At 44.5% G+C, this 26,927-nt stretch overlaps 1 protein-coding gene across 2 annotated transcripts; it reads right to left on the bottom strand.

The window, feature by feature from the left end:
• Positions 1–1,344: 1,344 nt before the first annotated feature.
• Positions 1,345–26,074, bottom strand: LOC105448185 (RB1-inducible coiled-coil protein 1). 2 transcript variants are annotated; one of them, XM_011686622.1, is made up of 10 exons: positions 24,199–26,074; positions 18,619–18,827; positions 7,480–7,768; positions 5,713–6,658; positions 5,413–5,630; positions 4,699–5,329; positions 3,140–3,889; positions 2,732–3,052; positions 1,681–2,526; positions 1,345–1,548 (listed from the first exon to the last, which is right to left on the bottom strand). In XM_011686622.1, the coding sequence occupies exons 1-10, from the start codon at positions 24,264–24,266 to the stop codon at positions 1,429–1,431; spliced, it is 4,398 nt and encodes a 1,465-aa protein (XP_011684924.1). In that variant the 5' UTR covers positions 24,267–26,074; the 3' UTR covers positions 1,345–1,428. The 2 variants fall into 2 exon arrangements, with proteins under 2 accessions (XP_011684924.1, XP_011684925.1); XM_011686623.1 differs by having other exon boundaries at positions 5,209–5,329.
• Between the last annotated feature and the right edge of the window lie 853 nt (positions 26,075–26,927).

Below are 26,927 nucleotides of genomic sequence, written 5' to 3'. Positions count from 1 at the left end.
ATATATACATATACGTGTACGTGTACATTTATAAAATTTTTTTCTACGCGAAGTATACGCGAAGAGTACATTTTCTTTCTCTCTCTCTCTCTTTCTCGGAGTCTTTCTCCGATGGGCATTGCTTAAACTAACGCTTGAAAATTGTATGTAGACGAAGTAAGTAGACTGAATGATACTATAGCCTTTGTTCCATTCATTCCATTCCGAACGAAACATTGAATTTTACGTTTATCTATCTCTCGAACTCGTTGATACTATACAAAGGGATTGCGAAGAGTATCGAGAGAAGAGAAAAATGAAAGTATGCGGCTGAAGATAAGCAAAACGTGAAAGGACGACAAAAAAAAATACGCAAGGCAATGTCAAAAGAGAATCGTCGAAAATATGTCGATGTCGCGATACGATCTCTTCGTATAAATAACCCGATGTTATTAGATATATTTACGAAATTGCACAACACATTCACGAGACAGTTTTCACTTTACAAAATCTTAGCCCCAAAATTTTTAGGACCCATGAGATTTTTGTACGCAGATATTGCACGCCTCGTACAATAGTGTGTGTGCGTGCGTGTGTATATGTGTGTGTGTGTGTGTGTGTGTGTGTGTGTATTTGTGTTTGTGTGTAGCATAATATAATTATATACATATATATTGTTATTTATAAATATATATATAATATATAATTATATATGTAATCGAATGCGATTATACATATATTTATAACTATACATATATATATATATTCATACTATATAAATCGCACGTTCCCAGTAGTATGTCGATTCTGTAAAACTTATAACTACACCTTCTTGTTTCACACATTGCAAACATAATTATTGGAATGCGGAGAGAGGAAGCTGAACGTTGTCTGATGGGACACGCTTTCGTCTTCCCGCATTATACATACATCTAATGTTAAAGTTAAACAATCCCTCTCTCTCTCTCTCTCTCTTTCTCTCACACACTGGTCAGCCTATCGAAAGAGAGAATCGTCGACGATACTCACATCCCCTTTTTTTTTCGTTTATGAAAAAAAGGAAAGTCGAAGAATACAAATATCGTTACGCTTCACAGCTAACCACAGCATTCGGCAAATATGTTTCACTCGTTTAAAAATTACTTATATCACAATAAAACGCCGGCGCATCCTTCCGTCTCATTTCATGTTAACCAACTTGCGCATACCTCTTTTCCATGGATCACTCCCCCTCCAGCGTTCATCATCGATATCAAGGATGCGTCTAGAGGCTCTGGCAGGTTTTGGCCTAGATCCGAGGTTTCCGGATGGTTGCGGAGACGTAAGTTCGGGATTTGCGTTCCGGGTCGCTGGTCCCCTAACGAACGCGGCCTGCCGACGCAAACCCTCGATCACAGCGCTTGTACTAGGCAAGAATCAAGGGATTCTCGGCACAGTCTGAACGTAAAATTACGGTAGTTGACTCTTCGACATTGAACCTGTCTCGTCTGTCAGCGCGCGTACATCTCGTGGCTTAACGCGCACTCTGTAAAATTTCGTGCCACGTGGTACGTGGTACCGATTTTCGTGCTGGGGAAAGAGAACAACACGAGATATTATATTTCATTTCATATTATTGCTATAATGATATATTATTTAATATTGACATACAATGCAACTCTACATTCTGCGATTAAATTAATCAACAACACACAGTCTTACCTTTCTGGCGTGACAGTACTCCTTGTCGATCACTTCGGCGAGGACGCACTTGCGAGAACCGCTCCGATTCATCCCCACGTCCAGTGCGTCCACGTAGTCCGAATGAAGGAAATAAAAAGTTGAAGATTCCTGGTACACCGCGTAGTTGCCGTGCACAGCATCCCAGACTACGAGTACCACGTCACCTGGATTGCAGCTGGTGATGGTGACAATTCCCTGTTGCACCATCTTCGTGACTTTTTCCGCGACCTTCTTATGTATGTACGAGGGAAGGGAGGGATGGAAGCACAACGATTTGGAAGATGATCGTCGACTCGTCGGCTCTGGACTCGTGGCCGCGTCCCGACTTGAACTGGAGTCCGAAACCACTGCGACCGATGCGTTCATGTCCTTGTCGCGGCTCTCCGGCATCGGGTCGATACCAAATGTCTTCTTGGTTCGCTCCTTCAGCAATTCAATCTCCAAACGAATTTTGTCAGTCATTAACGCCTCCACTTTCGCTTCGGCCGCCATTTTACTCGCGCGTATCGAATTTAGCTCGCAGGATAGCCTCTTGTTGTCATTCTCGAGAGATTCAAGTCGCCTCGACAGCCGAGCCAGATCATCGTCATCAGCTTCCAATCGTACTTTCTTCGATTCGGAGACCTCGACCTCATACTTTTCGGATTCCTTAAAGACGTCCTCTAGATCAATTTGACCTGCGTCCAACCGATCGTAGCTCAAGTCTTTGCACACTCCAGATTCTAGAGGATACACAATATCTTCGTTTTGTTCCAAAACCGCTAGCATAGCCTTCTCTGTGGTTTCTTGACTCTCCAAACACTTGTCCGCTTCAAGACTTTTCATCTATACACAAGATAGAAAAGATAAAATATATATAACAATCGATCAAAAAAATATTTAAAAAATATATTAAAATATACAGAATAATTTTTTTATATCATCATTCTCATTAAATATACAAATAAACAAATATACAGAGTGATCTTTTTTATATCATCATTCTCATTAAATATACAAATGGGCGTGCATGTGATATATGATACAATACCTTCTCCATCAAAGTTTGCTGTATCTCCGACTTCAGTTCGAATTCTCCAAGTCTCCAATTTTCCAATCGATCTATCGCATTCTTATATTGCTTGACTTGTTCGCTCAGCGATTCCGTTCTCATTCTGTACATCTCTATTTCCCTATTTTTCTCTTCGACCACTTCCTTCGCCAATCGTAATTCGTTGTCCAATTTTGCCATGCAATCGGCCCTTTCCTTTACGATAGCAGTACGAACTGCCATGGCGTTCGCAACTTTCATGTCCTCCCTCGCTTGCGCCAGAATCGCCTCGTGATTCGCGAGCTCGATAACGTCTGTTCGCTGAAAGAAATAAAATTAACATTTTTACATCTTCCCCCATTTCATTTTCAATAACAACGGAATAAAACACGTTGGAAAGTTACTTACTTCGATCTTCTCTAAACTGGAATCGCTGGGGCTCCTTTCCATGGTAGAAGCGGTCATAAGTTTGAAGCGGCTCCGAATGGTTTCCAACTCCGTCTTGTATTCTATCTGCAACTTATCAGTCGCCTCTTTCACCATTCTATCCTGATCGTTGCGCGCGGTGACCAGATTCTCCTCTAGGTCTTGAATTCGCTTCTGACATTGCGTCAGTGAATTCGTTAAAGAAGTGATCTCGAGGAATCTATCGTCATTCGTTTTTTTCACAGCCTCTTCCCTGTCTATGCGCGCTTGCTCGAGTATCCTCGAATAATCCTCGAGTTGCTGATGTAAACGGGTCTGCAAGTTCCTCCTCTCGATCTGCTCGTCCTCCAACTTCTGACGCATCGTGGCTACCAGTCGCTCGTGCTCCGCCAGTTCGGTTTCCTTCTCCAGGAGATTACGCTTGAGCGTGCAGATCTCTTCCTCGCGACTCTGCATCAGCTTCTTAACGTCCGCTATTTCATACTCGTGCTCGATCGTCAGCTCCTGCTCGCGCTCTTGAAGACGTCGGTCATACTCCCGCGAGTGTAAAGACAACGCCACTCGAACGCGTTCCGTCATCTCGACGATGCCGCTCTTGTCCTCGTTAGACTGATTTCGCAGGATCGCCAATTCATTCCGGACAGAACTGAGCTCCTCGCATACGACCGTTTTCATGGTCTTCAGGATAGACCGCAACCTTTCCACCTCCTCACGCGTGTTACCGAGATTCTCCTGAAATGGCGAGCGCCAAAAAAATGTTCCGATGAGTATCCCGAAAGCATATTTTGTGCAACGGATTGTCCTCGACTCTGTGAAGTAGTCAAGGAGAATTCGTCAAGGAGATTAGTCAAGGGAAACTCCCACTCTCTCTCTGTTAATTTTGAATCACGAATGTCCGATACGCAAAATTGCAATCATTTAAATTTAGAACGAATGTCTTTGTGTAAGCAAATCGTGTGGATGAGTTCAATGGGTTCTGAAGGGACGTGTGACTTGAGGAATTGGGAAACGAGTGCGACGCCAGCTATCCTGTAAAAAATCAAGATGCACGCATATATATATACACGCGCGCGCGCACGCGCGTGCCTCTATTATACTGTATTTATGCAAGCAGTATAGAAATCAGGGAGATTTTGTTCAATTTATAGTTCGAGCGAGGTTGCGAAACATAAGTCAAACAGTAATACATACCCACGTCTCACGAGATCTAATTTGCATATAGTCAATTCTAATAGCTCATTCTAACGAGAATAAAGATAACAAAGTACCTAAAAATCATAAAGAAGAAAAGCGAATCAACTACTTAGTATGTTTGACGTACCGAGCAATACTTTAGACATCTTGATACGGGAGGTAATGACGGGAAAGAGTAGAGAATAAAGAAAGGTGAAAAGAAGAGAAAGAGAAAGTTGTACACTTCATAACGTATTAATTTTAGATTTTAGAGATCGATGGGTGGTGACGAAGGCGGTACTTTACGGAACGTTTTACGGCTACGACTACGGTAGTTGTCTGTTAGCGAGCTGTAAGTCGTCCAGTACCTGAAGAAGGGACACGATAGCCTGATGCTGGCCGTCGGCGGGATGCTCGCTGAGGCTGCTCGGCAGGGATTCGTCCATGTAAAATTCGGTACCCATGAAGTCGGTAGCACCCACGCCGACGGAGGGACTGCTACCACCGCTACCGGACAGCGGATGCTGATGCTGTTGATGCTGGCCGTCGCACATGACGGAGGACCGTGGCAAGGAGGGAGGATTCGGACTCAGGGAATGTTGGTCCTCGAGCGGCAGGGCGTCGCGATAGTTGGACAGGCCGCTCACGCCGCTGCGAAGCAAGCAATTGGAGGAATCGGCGGCGCCGTTCTCCACGCACTCGGTCAGCGGACTTAGCTGCGCCGGGCGCTCGCTCGTGGCGGACAGGCTGGGAAATTGGAAAGAGCCGGGTTCGCTTGATGTGGACGAACGCGTCGTTAAATCCGCGACTTTCGAGTTTAGCGGGGAGACGTTAGTCGAGGTCGAGGAAGCGGGGGACACGCTTCGAGAGGCACCAACCTCCATTTGCTTCTGCCGTTTCTGTTTCGCCCCGTCAAACACGCCGGGCTTGGTCACATCCACGCCGGCTTGACCAATTTTCTCAAACTCCTCCGTGTCGGTTTCGGATTCAAAGTCGCCCCTGAAAATCGAATACATGTGACGTTCGCGGTTTGTGTAATCCATTTTTATCTGCACAAACGATAACATAATGAATTTACTCACCTGTCGGACAACAACGGCGCTCTAGTGCGTTCTTGTTCTTTTGAAGGAATATCGGTGCTCACCGATGTGGTGTCTTTCTCCTTGTTGCCATCGGTGCTGCCTTCGGTAAAGCTCTTCGATAAGAAGAATTGCGTGATGCTGCTCAAATCCGGCGTAGAAATCGTAAGCGCCAAATCTGGAAGCTGCGACCTCAATGACTCCATGTCGTCCGCGGTCAGCTATAATCAGATATTAAAAATTAATCACTCGTAAATGTTTATTTCAACAATTAACAAAGCCTCTCGTGGATCTAACTCTTACCTTAGGTAACCCGTTGTCGAAAACGGAAGGTGCCTGCGTTGCGAAGGGCGGTGGCGTGTCCTCCAGACCTGGGAACAGGGTGTTCAAGAAGTGGCCGTCAAATTTGGTCTGAAACTCTCGTCTACGTGCCAACTCTTCGCTGTGAACAGTCAACAGCTGGCATGCCAGATTGCTCGCCCATACGAGGAAAGCCTGCGAGAAGGTGCGCCTCCTAACAACCTCAACCACCGCGCTTATGTACATTTGCGGAGCCAAGTGGATCTGTTGGAGAACCTCCAGATGCCGTCGTAACCGCTTCAGGCTCTCGTGATATATGATTAGCTTGTTGCCCACTTCCACCATCTTGTTCTCCACGTACATAATCCACTTCAGGCGATGATAGATATTCACCGACAGCTCCTCCTTCGCCTTGGTGCACCTACGGCGGATGTCGCGCAGCTGGTTGTGATTTTGCAACATGACGAGCAATTGCCGCCGGTGAGAATTGCAAAGATCTGGAAGGACACTCGCGTCGCCTAAATTGCTCGCGCGATTCTGATTTTGCAGGAAACCCTGAGCAAGCTCGCCCTGCTCGTGAACGATCCTCTTAGTTTGCACCATTAGCTGTTCCAGGGCAAACAGCCTCTCGCCTAGGCCCTTGATCTCCTTCATATCTTGCTTGTTAGCATTATCGATGGCCGCGTGCACTTCCGCCTTCAAGGATTGCATCAATCGTTCATCGAACTGCTCCAGGCCACGCGAGCACTGTTCTGCCACTTGCTCCAGGCTGCTCTGATTGTCTTTCGCGGAGATCCATCGTAGCAAACTCAGTACTTCCCCACTGTCCTCCGACGCGGTTTCGGAAGTTTGACTCGGTTGATCGTCCGGACTCAATAAGCCTTCGGCTTGGGCTCGCAAGGCCGGCAAAATTGGAATTTTCGCAAGAGTACCGAGATCGGCGCTAAAGCTGCAATAGAATTTGTATTCGTTTCTTCAAGCGTAACTTCGTTATTTAACATGAAAAACGATATTTCGATATTTATTAAAATATTTAAAATTATTGGAATATTATCAGACATTAAAAAGTAATTTTTTTAATATATATTTGACGTTCCATTGAATTTTGACGCGCATATCTTAGGATAAAATTAGTACTACCATCACTTAATTACTCATTAACGATATAACTAATGATAATTAAAGCAGCCGCGATTAAACATGGTAATCAAAGCTATGATAATTAAAACGTGGATTCAATGGTAATTATATCCTATTGTAATTAAAGGAGAGTAGTATTACGCTATACGTTTGACTTGGTAACTGCTACAGTGGCTCGTAAATCATTGCAAAAAATTCGTTTAATATCCCGTAACATCCTAAGATCGCTAATCCGTACTCTCACTATTATTCAATCGTACCGTATTTCGAATAGCATGGGTAAAATCTACAAAACGGAACCGGTCCTTAGCGCATTAATCGTACCGTCGGTATCGTTCGATGCAATCCTGCCAATTAAAATTGTCGAACTCATAAATTATTGACTAAGTTACGCAACTAATGTGCACGTAAAAGCAACATTCTATAATTCTCTGAAACTCTCACTTCTCTCTTTATTATCGTTAATTTATGACCATAAATTTCTCCTGCAAAAGCTTTCCGATAAGTTCGTTGACAATAAATTTAAAAAAAATATTGAAGAAAAAGAATAAAATTTTCCGATATTTACGCATCATTGGTGGAGAAGTGATATTTACGCATCAATGAAATAGAAATGAGAGAGGATCGTACTTATCGAGGAGTTTCATATGCTGTTGCCTCTCGGCGAGGTACAGGACGAAGGCCTGCTGGAACTGCTCGGCTCGTGTTTGGAACATATGCGTGATGTCCTCGAGGTTGGCGACCACCGCGGCCCAGCCCTGCTGCTGGAGATGCTGATCGTGAACTAGCCTCTCGCAGATCCTCGTCTGTTCACGCGCCAGGCCGCAACATTGCTGGGCCAAATGGGCACGTGCGCAAAGGGTCTGATAGGTGGCCGGCATCGCCAGCGAGGCATCGATCTGAGTCTGCAGGTCGACATCTGTGATAAACAAAGTATCGAAAATCAAGATAAATACTCGTTTCCGCGCTTGTTGCTAGAATATAGTAATTTGATAAATTATGGGTAACACTGTACAGTTACATAATAAACGGTCTTGAAATATTTTTCTAATAATGATTAACTTTGCAAAAAAAAATAACGTATATTACATCGCGTAGACCTTTCGAAAATTGTGCATTACGCAAATTACAGTATGATAAACTGGAAAGAGCACAGAGCAAAATATATCTCCCTCTAGGAATGTGGATTAGAGAAAGTTGCGTTTATCCCGTGTGCAACCTCAATTCTAACTTTAGTAAACAGTTCTTGCATTACCTTTTACTTTAGATCATCGCGCGCTATGTCTGAACGAAAATCGACGAATAACTGTTTTGTCAGACGCCCGAAAGCGCGTACAATTTAGCAACTCGGCTAAATCCGAGAATTTAATGAGGCTCTATCTAGTAGTGAAACAGAGACACAAATAAGACGCGAATTTTCATCACGAACAATTACGAATTTGAAACACGTTGTCGATCGTACAAGTGCTACAAAGGCAACTAGAAAAGATTCTCCTTTTACATAAAGATAATGTTAATGCGAATGTTAACGACGTGCTCGTCGCAATTGGATAAAAACTATCGGATCGGTAGATTGAATCTAAGTGGCAGGTGTATAATTGATCGGCGAGGCTCGCCAGAGAGCGTAATCTTGGCACGCGATGAAAATTCAAGGTCGCGACACATATCGCTTCGACAACCTTACGTCATATACTCTAGATCCAAGAAGCAATTAAATTGCGCTTCTGGCCTTAATTAATTAATTAATTAATTAATTAATTCATGCATGCGTGCGAGCGGGAAATCGCAGGAGAAAAAGAAAGGTCACTCCGGGCCGAAGGGAAACAGATGGTGAGCAGAATCGTGAGGAGGATCGGAACAAACGGGATGATGACGGAATAGATGAGACAGAGGAAAGAAGTATGACGCGGCGCATAAATATATACCTAGCCGCGTAAGTTTACAGACCGATATTTTACATATTCTATCACGCCCGCTCCACAATGATAATGCATGTGCGACCGTTCTCGATCTCTATAAATCGCTGTCCGAGTGACCCTATACTGATTTGCAAGTGAAAAAAAAAAGTATCCTCATTAATGCGCGATCGAACAATCGGCGACAGCGAGATGCCGCAACATCGTCTATATTCGAAAGTCAGATTAAGTCGTCGGCAGATAATCTCTGCGTGAAGGAAGAAGTGTACCGGATGTAATCGTTACGTAGCTTATCGCGACTCCTTACGCTGATGCTCCGCTAGCAAAATACGTTGCAGACGCATATATGATACACATATACGCGGGTTAAGAAAACGATACAGGCATTTTCTTATCGAATCTGGAAGTCCCGATTTACGATAACCCCTTGGCAGCAATAATTATTTCGTACACATGTATCCATTTTTATCTCCTTTCTGTAGGCGTGTTTTATGGCATGTTAAAAGATTAGAAAAAAAAAATGCTCAATACGCTCTTTGATCTCGTATCACGGAGCTGAAAGTCCCCCTTACGATCTTAGTCCGCTCGCTTGCATCATTCATACCGAGAATCTAGACGGCGGGAATCTTTTTTTTACTACGAAATATGTCAACTATTACATAGATATATATGCAGATTATATAGATTAACTTATACGCGCAATTTTGCAATGAATATTTTATTTCTGTTTCCCGAGAGTTTAGAAAATTAACAATTACATTTAAAAATAATAGCACATTTTTCCTCGTCATTTTGATTCGGAGTATTATGACGTAATGTGGATTATCGTTATCTCGCACTTCTTTACGTGAGATAATAAATCGATAATCTGAGCAGACGCTTGACAGAAACTTCTCGCAAACGAGAGTGGTGCGCACAAAAACATATTTTTCTTCACCATAATCTACTTCAGAGTACATGATCGACTCTGCATGCCGTTCCTTGCCGAGGCGTTCCTTCAACTTTCACGAAGGAGATAATTGAATCGCGAGATATTATTCGCGACAATAAACATTATTATGAAAAAAAGCACGGGGAAGCCTAGAATATAACCGTAGCATAAATCATTGTCGGTTGTTGAACCAACGATCTTCATCATTTTATGTATGGAAGATTTTTCTTCAGCTGAACGTTTCTCCCTCCCTCTCTCCCTTACCTCCGCCCCTCTTTCTCTCTATCTTTCTCCTGTTGAAATTATCATCGTACAACAAAGAAAGAATCCGAGCAACTCCCAGGTCCGAGACATCAACAAAAATATGATAAAGCAGCGATATAAGGTATTTACGTCTATAGGTCCGATGCAGGTATACCGTATACGTCATTTCATCGATCGTATCTTTTATAGAGCGCGCCTGAACGAAAGTTTGCGTGTAACGCGCGTAGTTCCAAGGGTTGTGGAAATCTGCATTACGGTGGGACGCAGCTTCGCAATGGCTTTTAATATGTTCAGCACAAGAGAACCTTCGAGGTAGAGAATGATATCGATTCGGCGACCGATCCACCGATTTTCATAAGGCGATTTTTTCAACCGGCAGACCGGAACGCCAGACTGGAATCTGCTCTAAGTGCAGAATAATTGCCTATTTGGGATGAATATTAAAGAGTACACATCCCATGCGCTCGTTATCTCGGCGGAATCGATGCATCGGCAACTGCGGCATCGAAGGCTACCATAACTAAGTCCGCGACCTCGTTCGCACGGTAATTGCACGCGCGGCGCGGACGGGCCGAAAAAGAAAAATTGAACGCGATGGCTCGTGACGAGAGGCAATAAACGCCGGTATAATTGAAGCGCGGAGAAATCGTGCTGAAGGCGTATTAGATTTCGACGTCGCGAGTTTCGGGAAGTCCGACGTCTAAGCTCGGAAAGCTGCTTTGAAAAAATGCTGTACCTATATATGTATACGAGTCGGATCGAAAAGCATCGATATGTTTGTACGTGTTTATAATATAGGTTACACCTAAAATCACATTAAACGCATCTATCGTGTTCTCCTTTCAACAACATCCATTGTCGATACCTAAAGGAGTGCCAGCGCTTACGGCACTCCAGGCGCTTTAGCAGGAAGCACTCGGATCGTGTCTGAGTAAATGGCCAGTAAAATAAAGTAAGTGCGTAGCACTTTCGAGGAAACGAAATATATATTAATGTCGTTCCACTTTCCCGCTGGTAATTGTTCCTTCATTTCGCGAAAAGCTTAACGGTACGGATTACAAAACGATCACGGAAAATGAAACAACGTTCTTTGAGAGCAAAGCTACTTCTCTTTTCTCTCTCTCTTTCTCTCTCTCTCTTTTCTCGGGCGACAAAGTTGATCCCATGAAAAGATATTAAGCGATGAGTGAGAGCTCTCTCTCTCTCTCTCTCTCTCTCTCTCTTTCTCTTTCTAACTCATCGCTTAATATCTTTTCATGGGATCAACTTCGTCGCCCGATGCGAATCCGGATGGACTCTCGCGCGCTTCGCGGAATCACGAAAGAGTCGCCATTAAAGTACGAAACAAAGCCATCGGCGAGGCTCGGCCTCGTTCACACGATAATTGCAGGCTACGCTCTGGCCAAGCGATACACGGAAAATCGCATGGTTGCGCCGCTCGCGCGCCGGGCCGTTGCCGGGTTCCCGCGCGAATAAAACAACAGCCGTGCTGGAGTCGCGAACCGTGTACCACCCCAAGTGTGAGTATTCGCCGAGCAATAAGAAAGTGCATTTCCATTCTAATCTTCTCGAAGGTTTTACCGAACCGATCTTTAACTTTCACCCGCGCTCAAACCCGTGGCAAAAAGGACGATTAATTTTCTTTCGTACCAAGTTTTTCCTTTAATTAACAAAACGGTTCGTTAAGAAGATAAATCGGATTGAAACACGATGGTAATATAAAAACGCGAATAAATGTGAATACAAAAATAAATATAGAGAAAACATGCAAATAAAGAGTAGGTATCAGTATAATAAAGGAAATAAAAAGTATGTATATAAAGATACCTCGACCAATGTAAATTTTTCCTTAGCGAGAACACAAGAATCCTATGTTGTCTACTTCAATGTGTAACAAACTCTTTTTTTTTTCAATCACTTGTAACATAAAATTTTTAATATCTCGACGTTTTCCCCAAAGAGAAGACTTAAAATTTATCCGACAGGAGCTGTTATTGGATTTAAAGTTGCAGGACGATCTACATAAAATAATCAGCTGATCCCGATTGTATTACTCGTACGTCCCGCATCGCAACTCGGCTCCAGCCGAGCAGTTATAAGCAGCCTAGCTGACCGCAAGGGAAGTATGCTTATTAAACTATTATAATGATTATACCACGCGATTCGGTGACATCAAAGGACTCGCCGCGACGTTACGCGGAAAGCTTTGCCGAGCGCGTAGGCCGATCTGTCGCAATACGCAGGAAATAAGAACCTAAAAGACTACGGTATACAATATAGCACGTTGCACACGCACACTGTCGTGCATATGTAGAAACGGTTACGACACGCGACTGTACACATGGAAATAGCAGGTACTCGTTGCGAGTGTGTGTTTATCAAGCGAGTGCACCAAGTTGTTTGCGCGATAACTACTGTCGCACAATCGAGTAATTAAATTGCGATCATCTTCGAAAAATAATGTGCCTTCTAGTCGCACAGCGTGACGCTTAACGAGATATTTGATTTACGTAAAACACGTGTTGCATGTTATACAATTTTCACTCTAATATTGACGTAAATAAAATTTTTTCTAGGATAATGAGAGAGATAATTAAGAAAAAATTTTATTTTACAGCATCAACCTTGCATAATTACAGAGAAGTATGTGTTAGCTTCGCACACAAAACGGTACTGGTCTACCGTTTTGTGGAATATTTCGTGGAACTGCTCCACATGAGTACCAGCAGTTATTACGAGAAAAGCCCGACAGTGGCGGTACGTGTGTGCGGTTATTAAATATTTATTCGCAATTACAGCTCGTGCAATTCGGAAATACGAATATGTTGACCGTCTAGTACAGTTTCAAAATTTGAATATTTCTGGAATAAAAGAAACGAGGAATGTTAGCTTTGCGCCTACGATCGTATTCAACGCGCTGGCATTCGTGAAAGCACGACTATATTGTTATCACATAACGATAGCTTGCGATGCTACGGCGACCATGTAACATTAAGTCGTAGATGTAAATTCAGCATCAGACACTTGCGGTGAGCAGCGACATCGAGATTCCTACGTGTCATCCTATTAATCTTACTTTGAACGGGGCACACGTATGACTTCTTGTGACACGTGCGACTATCTCGTAACGACATTAAAGTTCTGATAAGCCGACGCTGTCAATTGCACGTATGTTTACCTATCGGAGTGTTCGTCGCTTTAGTAAATGGCCTGGCGCAATATATGTCGCCACTCAGTAGTCATATAGAGTGATCTAGAAAAAAGGCTCAAAGTACGTAGATGCATATAATGTTAAAAATAGACAAAATAAACATGACCCAGTAGGTCAGCGAGTAAACGCCTCAAGATAATTCATTTTACTGTTTCACACACATAACTCCAGTAATCGAAATAGGAAAATATATTATATCACGATACACACACACAAACACACATGTATCTCGGCGACACATTCTAGTGTGTTTAACGTTATCAGCGTTTTTGTTATCGGTGCTGTTTAGAAACGTCTACTTTAGAAACTAGGGCAGAGCTATCTGCTTTAGTACTGTTCTAAATTCTTCCATCCCTTTTTTCGGTCACCCTATGCGACAGCCTCGATAGGATGTGCAGCTATACAATATACATTTATACGCGCACGCGCGCGCATTCGCACATCTGAGACAACGTTGTTGCTACCGTACTCGATGCAGCAATGTACGCGATTACGGTAATCCCCGTGTATGCACATACGACCGAGTTGTTCGTATACGCGCGCACGCTGTATTATTGCTTTCCGCGGTTCTGTCCGAGGTCTCGCCGCGTCGGAGGTTTCAATCGACCGCCTCTCGGCCAAGTCAGACCAACGAGCGAGAAACGTTCCCCGACGTGTTTCGTGCTTTATTGCTTCGACCAATTCTCGGACATTACTTTTGCAATTTCGCCCTTAAGTCGAAGCACACGCGATTCCTTCACGACATATTAACGATATAACTCTTTAATGCGCGAGCGATTTAAGTCGCTGATTATTGCGTTGTTACTAATTTAACGGGAACGCATATAAAATATCACTAACGATTCAACTATACATCCTTTCAATGCTCTCTGGAAAGTTAACTTTCTTGCAGAATTCAGAATGTTACAAGTCGATTATCTGCTAATTTTCAAATTTCACATCTTGCTTAGAAGAGATATTTAATGATCGCGGATAAGAAAAAGTCGCTCCTGCAATAAAAAATAAAAAAAACGGAATTCTTTCAAACATTTCACGGTGATATAAAAGCAAAGCAGGTGCAATTCTCGCTGTGGAATTATTAAGATAATTGGATAAAAATAATTTTTCAACTTATTGTAATTTTAAAGTACAATTTATTGTAATTTCGAAGATACAAGACAGTAGTCGACGCAGTAAATAATATATCCCGGCGTACTTCTTTGTCTCGCTATCCGTTTAGAAAGTTTCCCTGGAAGCCAGGAATGAAAAACCGCCCCGTGTGGTAACCTAACGAACCCCTAGCTACGGTATCGACTTTATATGCACATGCACTTGGCACACACGCGCGTATGCAGGGTGAAAACGTAATAGCCTGGGTCACGGTGACCCGCCGCGCGACTGTTCTCGGGTTTAACTTCGGTCTCGGGGCGCGGGAGATCTAACGTCGTAGTAAATTTTGCAAAGCTGACCGGCGAAGTGTTCTCTATTTCAAAAACACAAAAATGGAGCTGGAGTACGCTAACGTCGTCGATGTTCACATGGGAAATCGCCCCGATTACTTTCGAACGCCAGGTTACCGAGTTTTGTGCAATGTTGCGAAACTTTCTGTCAGCGTGTTATTACCGATGCTGCACGTATAAGCGCCGCGCCGTTCCCGGCGAGCAACACTTTTTTTTCGCTCATTGATCACTGGCAATATCTATTTTCTCCAAAGCGTGAGCGTGTTGCGTGCGAGATCGTCGACTCCGAATGGGGCGAAGCTATCGCCCAGCGTCACTGCAGTTTTCGAATCGGCTCGGTGCAAACGTATCTCCTTGCAACGCGATAGTGGGTCTAATTTTTTACATTGTCGCGATATTACGTATCGCACAAACGAGACTACGTGTCGTACGGTTATTAAAAGAGGAAAACTTATCACGTCACAGGCAGATAATAATACGTGTATATTAAGAACATATTTATGGATACCGCAAGGAAATATGTGCTCCAATAAGGCTAACGTGCAACGACATAGACGCACATAAGACAGACGCACGATACACCGATCGATTGCATCGTTACTATTGTGACACTTTGATCCCTGATTATAAATATCTTATTCAACATAAATATTATCCATTATCGCTTGTGTCTTGCGGCTGTTTATTCGATCTGATACTGTCCGATCCTGCAAATTTATGAGAATATTTTCCCTATCCCAGAAATAATTGATAACAAAACGCGAAGAGAAAGATTTTGTACCGTTTGGTCTGTGATAAAACTTTGATCAAGGTCACCGTCGTGGAAAATCGAAGATTGCAAGTCGAAGGTGAGATAACGGTAGTCTCGCAAAATATCGCGTGATACCGTCTCGCGGCAAATGCAATTTCGCTCGCGTCTCTCGCATCTTCGCGAACGAGATTCAGCTGACTGCGGAGTCCGAGTCAATTGGATTTAATGGCAAGAAGAAAAACCATTGCTCGGACTACTTAACGCCGCGAATTGACATGCGAGTAAGAGAGGTTCTCCAGATATCCGTGTAGGACGACCGCGCTAAAAGAGTACGGGCAAGGTATAAAAGTGTCTTCTTCGTTTCAACCGAGAATAGATTCTCGTTGAAGATTCTCGTTGAACAAATAACACCAGCGTTAAACAGTTCGAGCCGGTTACTCCCATCACGGTTCACGTTCTCCGCGATCAATGAAGGCACTCTCTGGTGTTCCTAATCAGCTGACAATTCCAACGTCACGTCGATGTCTTCGATTCCCGATAAATGGTCCCGTTCTATTCATGACACTCCAAAACAACAGCCAACGTCGTCTTTCAGGAGGGTCGATAATCCTGAACTTAATTTAATCCTAACCAAAGTTGAGCATCTCAAGATATAATACTTTGCGATAAATTTTTAACGATTCAAGGTATCGGCGTTTCCTTTAGTGCGAAAGCAAATATAACGATCCACTATATACTATTTAACGCGCGCATTCGTTCGAGGTTCATAAACATTGACAGTTCAGAGCTACAGTGATAGAAGTTCGAATCATTCGCACATTGCCGTAAGCCTCGCGGACTCGTAAATGTCCACTCCTTGAGTTACCTCCGCCTGTAACGCGTCGTAATTCAATCGACCGCAGAAGTACGTCCGCCATAATTCAACGAATGTCTCTCACCGCGTATCCGCTTCTCGCCTCTCTGTCTCGAGAGAGAGAGAGAGAGAGAGAGAGAGAGAGAGAGAGAGAGAGAGAGAGACGAGTGCACTTGACTATATCGCGCACGAAAAGTCTCCGTGAGCGACGGAGTTAATGCTGCCTCGGGTGTTCGCCGGGAACTTCGGCGGGAAGCATTATACTGATTGACTATTTTTGCGACTCCGCGGAAAAGCGTCACGCCGCGTGCCGAGCGGCCTAGTTTCGCGTTCTCTATGCAACGGGAATCTGACGCTCTCGATGTCACGTCGTCGAGATGCAATTGCTCTCGCGTGCGCGCGCGTGTGGACGGAGAACCAGATGGTTATCCCGTGGATAACAGAATCAGGTCGAACGGTGGATCACGAGCGTCACGTTAACAACGCGGGGACTGTCAAAGTCTCACGGCGGCGGCGACGTCTACGACCCGGCGAAGTTTTCGCGACATGGAGATTTTATCGGATGCATTACGCGCCTCGTTGTCGTTCTACATTCTGATGCCAATTAGCGGTCTAACGGGGATATAATCCCGGATAAATAATCAAGTCCTTCCCATACCCTACCATTATCTTGTATTCGCGCTGGATCGTCGTGCTGGACGTGACATGATAGCACAAGAAAACATCGGGTATCCTCAAAGGTGTAATTAACTGGAATGAATCTAGCACCTTTTGCATGATTATCGCACCTGCGGTCGTTACAAAAGCGAGAGAAAGACAGAGAGAGAGAGAGAGAGAGACATAGATCGAAGAAAATATAAAAACGATTGTACACAACAAAATATACATGTATTAAGTTGCATTTACAGATGTAACGGCTTTTATGCAGAGCGAAACATTTGAAATTATTCATTTTAACATTAAATATTAGTATAAAAAAATGAATTTTAAAATTGTAATAATTTCAAGAGAAACTTTTTATGTCTAATGAAACGATATGTACAAAATATAAAGACCATTAATTTTTTTAGATGTTTCTTTATATAAATCTTTCGAATATTTTCCTCCTCTTCCGATTATGTAACAAAATATTACATAACGTACAGTCACATACATAAAAAAAAATGTGAAGTCGAGAAATCAAATCATGTATATTTTCTAACTTTGATATATTAAACTAATATGCGAAAAATATCGAGATATAATCAACTTAATGCGACATAAATTCAATATATAAAATTAACGGTATAATTTATATGAAAGTTCTGCTAATATTTAAATTCTAATTGCTCTTGGAAAAAGTTGTTGATCTATGGCTAGCTGGATCGCTAGATCGACGTATTGGTTTCGCGATGGGTGTGATTTGCGGTCGAATCACGAACGGTCTAGAAACACGACTCACCGCAAGAAATATACGTGCTGCTAAATCATAGCTCGCGCCTCGATCATACGATCGGAGAGAAAGAGAGAACGAGCGCGGTAATGAAGCGAGCCGCAGACACGCGGCGATCTAACGGGAACAAAACAAAGAAGAGAGTGACTAAAAGAAAGTATAAAATGGGACACAACGCGCAACTCACCGAGCCTAACTAAACTCTCGGGAGTTAAGGATAACGGGATAAGAGCAGGAGTGTATGTCTATCAAAAAGAAGCATCGCGTGGTTGCTTCCTTAATTTTTCTCATCACGAGATATAAAATAAAAAGCGTGCATCATATGTAGCTCAATATTCTTGGAATATAAGTCCTCAAATCGATGACGAATACTTTGATGTTAATATCACTTTCGATTCTTTCTTCTCCGAGGAAATCAACGATAAGAATCTTATCGATACCGTCCTTCCGATTTTCCGCTAATGAATCACGCGATGTGATGGAATCTCGAAATGTTCGGAAATGTCCTCATTTAGTCGAAATTAATCCCGCGTTCGCAGCGCTGACCGAATTAAGCCGTGAGAGTCTAATGATACGCTATCGGATATCTCGAATGAGTTCACGAATTTATCGCGCTTACGGGAAGAGAACCGGTTCATCCCGAGATATTATACACGCTCGTGTATATAAATATTGTCGCACGTACAAGATTATAATAGATATCGATTAACATACAAAAACATGATCGTTTACACGTCATCAGCAACGATACTTCTCTTTCATCACGTTTCGTATAGAGAACCGAGAAATATTAATGCTAATAATGTTTTTCTCATTAAAAAAAAAAGCAGCATATTTCGCCGCGATAAAATATCTTCCGATTAATATAATCGAACCGCATTAATTACGCAAGTTGACGTATTATTAGGAAATCGTCTAATATTTCATACGATAAGAGAGTCGCGGGTGAAGAAAAAGAAGCTAGCTACTCACCGGAACCGTAATCTATACTTGGCGTGGGCGGTAGACTGCTCTCAATGGCGGCCTTGCTGAACAGATAGATCGGATTCGTGTCGGTTCCAGCCGAGTAGGAACACACACGTGCATTTTGTTCCAAGCACTCGCCTCCGCTCATGAGCAGCACCTGATGCGCCGCTACCACACCACATTCCCTCTCGATCGCCTCCATCAGCTGGCTGACACTGCACAGAAAAATCAATTACGCATGAGCGATCGGCGAATAAAAGTTCACATTTGAATGTTATAGAACAAAGATTCTTCCGCTCGCAAACTTTTCCTTGAACACAATTCCTGGAACTCCATCCCCTCCACCCTCTTTGTAATTCTTAGAATAATAAACAATTATACCGATACTTGTTAAACGTATCCGGCGTAATGCAAAGCTTTAAAGATTTTCAAATATATTGTAAGACTAAAGAAAAAAGATAGTAAAATACTTAAAAAATATAATATAATTAAGATACAAATAGATACCTAGATCATAGATTTAATAGTGTTTGTACAATTAAGACAAAAATATAAAACATGAAATGTCCTTTCCCGCGATGCCGATAAATAAAAATATTAAACATTGCATATGTTTTCTCGATCCTTCACTGATTGAAACTGAGAAAGTTCTCTTCCGCTTCAGTAAATCAAGGGCGATATCACGCCTATAGGCAAGAAAGAAGCACTGCTCGGTTCGAAGGCGGTTAGGCTTGTTTACGACCTGATTTCCGTAAAGAGCTCGTATTGCGATCGTAATTGCCGGATAGTGCGTTTCCATCGCCGGATGCGATGCAACAGCGAAGAAATAACGAGGGTAAAAAGACGATTGGACGCGTATTGTGAGTGTGCTTTAATGCGATAGAGCGGCGATTGCCGTAATAACGCCACGAGAGATAGATGTGCTCGCGTAAGGACAATCGCGGGGCCTCGCTCGGTATAATCCTGACGTAACGTGATGGAGGATTGCCATTAATTCTTGAAACAGATGGACGTACCTGTTTGAAGTACGGTGGCAGTGCTGCACGTGCCTCGAAAATCTGCGTGCGAGTAATTAAACTGCCACCACTCTGTCAATCACGCACGGCTCGAGTGCACTGCGATGCAAAAAGCGTCGAGAGGCGGATGAAGAAAGGAAAAAAAGAAAGGAAAAAAAGGAAGAGATAAAAAAAAATTGCAGACGTAATCACGTACTAGCGTGCGGAGCGTTGTGTAATCGCGCGTAATGTTACACTGCACTCCTAAGTTTCATCTACCGCGACAGACACGTTTTTAATTTTCGACCTCTTAACACCCGCAATTCCTTTTCCCTCTTCGATCGCTTCGCTCTCGCAATCATTTAGAACGCGTGTCTCCGCATATCGCACGATCGATACGCATTCTTATTTTACGTTTAAAAAAAAAAAAGAAGTCTTAAAGACTCGTCTACGTTCGGAAATGATGGTCATAAATGACGCTTAAAATCGGAATCGGAGCGATACGTCGGGCATCATTGACACGTGCTCCGTGCAAGGTTAACTAACGGATAAGGAGTATTCTTCGGAGGAGCAAGGGAAGAAAACGCGCGGCGTATTAATAATAAGAGGAATGACGTGCTCGCAGTTACACCATCGACGTTAATAAAATTGTCGCGCGATTATTCCGCCCGCAGATACAGGCGACAAATCAACCGCCTTTCACGTAGTCCCTGAGTCGTAAAGCCCTATCCACATAAGTCGCAAACGCAAAACACAAATGCAAACGCGGACGTTTCTCTCTTAATTTCTTTTCTTTTTTTTTTTGACGTTTCGTTCTTTTTTTTTCTCCGCGTTTGCGTGTGCGTTGTGCGTTTGCGACTTATGTAGATGGGGCTTAAGGTCTTCGCGAGCCGTGCGAATAACGTGCGAAAAAGAAGATCGACATCCCCCCTTCGGCGCGAAGACGTGCCGCTCGTTTATGTAATCCACGCTCAATTTTCGTTTCCTCAGCGAAATTGAATCGGCCGAGATGTCGAGGCGACGAGTGATTTAAATGTCGGAATTAAAGACCTCGAATTGCGCTAACGCGGCGTTGATCGAAAGCGCCTCCTCGCGCGCGTCTGGCACGAGAAAACGTACCGAGCGCGAAATTATCGCCAGTCACTCGTGGTCGACTCTACAGCTGACTATACGAGCGCGTTCAACCGCGCGCCTCGCCGCGTCTCGAGACTGCGTGTCGTCGATGGTTACGCACGTCACGTTACAGCACGACTCGTATTTCACTCGTGCACGCGACGGCGCGGTGTTCATCGTCGCGATTTCCTCAACATATTCTTTCTTTGCGAAAGAACGAGAGAGGATGAATATAGGAGAGAGGGAGGGAGGGAGAGAGAGAAAACGCTTATTTTATTTCAATCAGCAGTTATACATTATTTGCGTGCTAATAGGCGTTCTTACAACCTGGATGACGCGCATAACTCGTTGAAGATCGTCCAAACCCGAAGGAACGCTACGATATTTTTAGTCTTTCAGCTTTCAGTTACCTTTCTTGAAAACGAGGCCTTGTTTGAAAAAATTTCTTCCGAAGAAGAGATTGATTGATTAAAACAGAGAATTAGCAGACAAAAACGTATTTTTAATTATTGTCGCAGGATAGGTAATTGAGAATGGATATTATTCATGTCTTAATTATATAATGCATCGGAATAATTTCGAGTAAACAAAATCTCATGTTTACGATGATCGCAACGGCCGCATGTATTTTACATGAATTTTCGCGCGAGATGTGTTTACGTGGGAAGAATAACAAGACCGAAGAAGAATAACGCTTTGCATCGACTCACGCTGAATGCGAAGTTGGCTCGCGTGATTTTCATTCGCGTGGTGCGCAGATAGTCCTTATCGACTAGCGTAAACAAAGCGAAGGTAACTGGGCGAGATATGAGAGGCCAGCGCGACGGCCATCGTTTTTTGCAGATGCCACCACTATTAGGGATCGCCTAGCTCAGCATTCAGTCGCGACTTTATTTACCGTTATTTACTCGTTGTTCGACCGTCGATTACTAAGCAGACGCGAAGAATAAAAAAGTACAAATCGGGGCGAGGCGCCCTCGCGAATTGACTGCACAGATCGTTAATTGTTGACGACGAACGAGGCCGATGACCGTGTCTACGCGGTCGCTATCTTAATCTATCGATGCACCCGGGAAACGAGCGCTCCAATACTTCCGAGAAATCCGTAGGGACACGCACAAAGAGAAATCGATGGTAAATGAATCGTAAAAAAATAAAAGAGTCTGATTTATTACAATAAATATAATCCGAAAGCTATGACGCGCCAATTTTAGGTTGCACATAGAGGCTCTATTGTGCTCCGATTACGCAATCGCCCTCGTATACCATTAAACGTCGTTGGTAATTTTTTACTCAATTGACACTCTGACGTCACGTCACTCGAATATAAAGAGAGAGAGAGAGAGAGAGAGAGAGAGAGAGAGAGAGAGAGAGAGAGAGAGCCTTGTTATAATTTGTCGCTTCCCTTAGAACGCTGCGCATTAAGAGCTTGGCCGAGGCACGTTATTTGACGACGCGATTCGGCAGGCATGCGTAAACGCGGCACGATGTAGAACGCGCACCGCGCGCGAGCCAAATGATATATTTTCAGTACGCGCGTCAGAACCGCACGCGTGTTTCTTCTCTGAAAAGCGCATTATCGCCGCCGCGATGAGACGCGAACGTACCCGGGTCACCGCGCCCGCCGCGCCGACACGATGTCTCCATCCGCAACCGAAGGTCGTTTGTCATACCGGTAAACCGATGCATAGAAATTATAATTCCTCCTTACCCCTCCCCCTTTCCACCGCTCAGCGTCGATCCTCATCGACGTAGATAAACGATCGTGTGATAAATGGAATGAATTTCCTTTTTAGCGCGAAAACGCAGTTGCCTGACGGTTCTCTCTTAAAAATAAAACGTAAGTAATCGTCATCAATTAGTTACCATCCACGATACCGTCATCAATTGGTTATCGTATACGATAAATAATTGTACGCTGTTACTTTAATTTTTTAGCCGCAGTGCCGTTAAAAGGTTTCCTTAAAATTAGCGGTGCAGGAATAAAAATGCAAAGCAACACCTTGCGTACGCTAATGCACGTTAATATATAATTTCTTCACATCCTTCCGTATCAATTTGCATAAAATAACAATATTGTAATTAATGGTAAGAAGCTCTGACTGATTAAAATGTCAGATGCTTCTACTCTTGCAAATATCTCGATTCTTATCGGATATATACGCAAAGTGCTCCACAACTTGCTTCACGACTTGCGATTATTATTTTAATAACGAATATCTCGAATTATATTATCGCAAAAATATTATGCGGACTTTAATATTCATCAAATATCAAAGTTTCTGCGTAATACATATTCGGCGAATTGTGGAATGTTGTACAGGATGATTCTAGCAATTTGAACAGGGAATATTTCTCTTGACAATTAAAATAGAGAGAAAAATGGAGAGGAAAATAAAGAGGAAGGATGACGAGATTAAACTTTCCATGACATTACTTTTTTCGCGCGAAGATATATATGCAATTGCACTTTCCCTTTAAATATATAGTTAAGTGCCTTTTTGCATTAATCGATTTTTCTTGACATTCCACGTGTAAATATTAAGGCAAGGTCATTAAAGAAAGAACACGTTTTACAATATTTCACGTTTCATATCGGAAAAACATACCACAGATAAAACAAGAATTGTCTCACAAGGTGTTCAGTTTTCTTACCGATGATCTTGCCTCAGCAACCACATTTACATCACAGAATGCCGAGGGGGATTGGACTTTTGGCAACATAAAACTACATATTCAAATTTCAAAGAAAGCACAAAAGACTGCAGGTGTATACATTGTTCCTCTTTAAAAGATTCACACATGTAAAAGGCATGTTTTCGTATTGCTGTAATTTCCGTTCGTTGCAAAATGATTAGGAGAAGGGAGATGAGCCGGAGCGAAGCGGTCGGAGTATTCGGAGTATCAAAAGAGCGACGCTCGTTTGCATCATGCGCGCGTGTCGTCAGCTTGGCCGAGTTTGCTGTCGGGTCAAACTCGTGCGCGCCACGAGCCAACCCACACCCACGTGCGTCGCGCTGCGCCGCGCCGCGCCGATTTCGTTGTGTATTATTTTCGGCGCGATGCCTAGCGTCGTGATTTTCCTAAAGGACCTCGGCGCGAGACGCGTGTAAATGTATACAATACGACGCGCGCGCGAATCTACGCGTCCACGTCTTCCGCCCACGTCCTCCGCCGCCGCCGCCGCCGCGGACGGAGGCGGCACACTTTTGCAATTCGTTAGCCTTCGGCGGATCCTTGGATTCGCGCGAGGCGCGTCGATTCGCGGCCTATTAGAGTCCGCTAAACGCCGCGATTATTAACGCACATTTATTATTATCGCTAAGTATCGACACGTAACCGGAATTCCACTCCGACACGAGGCGGTTATTGCTTCTTACGTAATTCGAGCGAACGTTTTACAAGCCGTTTAATCGGAGCAAAGTACTCATGCTTTAATATAGGGAGAAAATTTCATTATTGCATATATATCTCTTACCTTTGCAGTGCCAGCTTGATGTCAAAGGTGATGGTGGTGCCGGTGTCAACGTGGAAGATGTAGAGCATGTTGCGTGGATAGGCGCCTTACGGCGACACGACGAGAGTAGAAACTGCTAAAATAGCCCCGGTATATCCGTCCACGGATCCCTCCCTCCACCGTGGGCCCTATTAGCAGCAGGACTGGCCCTCGGTTCGGACGGTTTCCCTTAGTCAGCTCGATCGGGGCCGTACCCCACGTTCTCGATCGTTCGCGAGGACGGCCCCCTCAAGACTATGCCGCATCGATCAACGCGAGCCTCGCCGTCGATCTTGAGATAAAGCCTCTGACAATCGCGCCGCGTTGCAGAGTATCATCCAGATACCCCTCTCTCTCGCGCGCGAGAGCCGGATCGGTTGGAAGCGTTGGGCGGGGGAATTTCGATTCCCGATCGTCGAAAGAGAAACTTCGAATCGTCAATGTCTTTGAGTAGCGTCGTTTCCTTTGTTCCTCGCCGCGGCTAGCGAGGAAAGTCACTCAGGAGCGGGGGAGGGGAGCCAAACAACACAGCGGGACGGCCGGGACGTCGCTCCTCGTGCGGCGACCGAGAGCGTTCAATCCGCTCGAAAATTTTGCTCCCGCTTATTGTGAGGGACGACGAGTAACGCCGCGGTCAATCGCGCCGTCTCTCTCTCTCGTGACTTATGTCATAATCTCTCCAGTGATGCAGCTTCCGACGTACATACGGCTCACGTCATTGAGTTGATTCCAGCGAGCGCGTTCAGGACTTGCACTTAACCAACCGCCCGCGCCGGGGATTTAAACATCACAGTCCGTTTCGTTGGAATTTTCTGCGCGGAACTCTCGGGGATTTGTATCCGTATCGCCACTGCTATTCCCCCCCTCTTCCACGAAGAAGAGCGTCCGATCGCTAAAATCGATTTAGTTACTCACGACACCCTTGCGTTGTGCTACGTCAGACTTGACGAAAATCCGTCCTGGCAACACGAAGCGTCGGCGATCGATTCGGTAACGGGGCCAATCGACGCTGCTCCGACTTACCGCTACGGTTCCCGACCGTATCGACGTCGGAAGGTTGAGATCTGCCGAGGAAGGCGCGCCTCGTCGAGGATGGACGCGCTTATCCCGGGGCTCTTCCGGGTCCCCGTAGTCGACGCGCGCGAGGCGAGAGCGCGGCCGATTCGCGCTGGCGCGCCGCAGATAAACGCGAACGCGTGTGTCGCACGTACGTCCGTCCGTCGTGAGCGTAGCTGCCCCGTCGCGTCGGATCAGCTGCTCGGCAAAACAAAGCACTCGCGCGCCGCGTTACGCCACCGCGTCCGCCGCCGCCGCGCTCTCTCGCTCTCCGTCGCTCTCTCGTTCGCTCGCTTCTCGATTCGAGCGACACCGCCGTTCATTCGGCGACGGGGTCACGACGATCCGTGTGCCCGTTTGTCACTGGATTGTCCCCCTGGAGTGACCGCGCGATTCTATCCGGGACGACGCCGTCGTCGAGCTGTCCCCGGCCCGTCTCGCGTGATGGGGGTCGACAGGAGAGCAGCACCCCGATCCAACCGCGCGACACAACACAAACAATGCTGCGCCGTGCACACTGTCAGTCTATGCGCAGAGCAGTCGCGCCGAACAAAGAGCCTCCGCTTTCCCCGCTGCTTTTCCACGACGACGCTGCTCCGCTCGGCTTTCCTCGTCGACGAAACAGTCGGTGCGGGATTTATTCTGCGTCGGAGCGATTACCCGACGACGAAAGCCCGTCTTGGACAGCGGCCGAGAAATGCGTCGGTCGGGGATCTCTCGCCTGGATATAATTGGATGGAAGGGAAAAGGGGAGGGGGACGACGGGCGGACCTGCTCCGCACGGTCCCGTTCTACGTATCGTACTGACGCGAAGCGTCGCCAGCTGTTTACTGTCGCCGCCGACCGCGGCCGAGAGCGCTCTGCGCCGAGCACGGCGGACAGAACGTCCGAGGCACGGTGGTGGGAGAAGCGATTCCAGTCGTCGCCGTTGCGCGACCCGCGGCGCTGAGCGACGCGCGTCCAGTGGCGAACGCGATCCCGAGCTCCTGTGTCCATTGTGCCTTTATTTATCATCTATATTCTATAACTTCGATCAAGTTCAATCAGCGATTAATTCGACCGCCAAAATTGCTGGTAGTAACATTTCTAACTATATAATCTGTTCCTAATTTTTCTTCTAAACGAAAGTAAATTAATTACCCTCTCCACGTTGACGAAATACCGCAGGCATCGTTCATGCAAATTTATCATCGATTAAATTAATGAGAGTTTGGCCGAAGTCAATGACCGCCGGCGATGTACGTCCCGAGTTCCTAAGACGAAAATACATAACAAAAAGAATTGGTATTTTTAACTGCGAATGAAAATAAAAATATTATAATCTCTATCTTAATCTAATTAGTGTATATAAGAAAAAAAATTCTATGATTAGAAAAAAATAAGGATTCACAATGAAAGAGAAGTCGGGGCGAAATAAAATCCTTAACACTTAAATTCTTATAAAAATGATTTTGTAAACATCACAGTCACGTCGGAAATATTATCGTAACGGAGAATCGGTCTTTCGGTTCTAATTATATAATAATAATACTCGTTAAATGTATCTCTAACGTTATGCAGAACCGTTGAACGTTATACGGAACCATCACTTAAGTTGAACCGTTATTAGGCATACACCTAAATACACCTAGATAATTCATGTAGCATGAGACCCA

Source organism: Wasmannia auropunctata, unplaced genomic scaffold (assembly GCF_000956235.1).
Source record: "Wasmannia auropunctata unplaced genomic scaffold, wasmannia.A_1.0 LD336088.1, whole genome shotgun sequence".
NCBI lineage: Eukaryota > Metazoa > Arthropoda > Insecta > Hymenoptera > Formicidae > Wasmannia > Wasmannia auropunctata.
This window is presented reverse-complemented; position numbering and strand designations above follow the sequence as displayed.

Coding starts and splice junctions, on each gene's coding strand:
- LOC105448185 (XM_011686622.1), bottom strand. CDS start 24,266: ATGCTCTACATCTTCCACGTTGACACCGGCACCACCATCACCTTTGAC. Junction 5,330..5,412: donor GCGCCGTTGTTGTCCGACAG/GTGAGTAAATTC, acceptor TTCGATTTTCAG/GGGCGACTTTGAATCCGAAA. Junction 1,549..1,680: donor AGTACTGTCACGCCAGAAAG/GTAAGACTGTGT, acceptor CTCTTTCCCCAG/CACGAAAATCGGTACCACGT.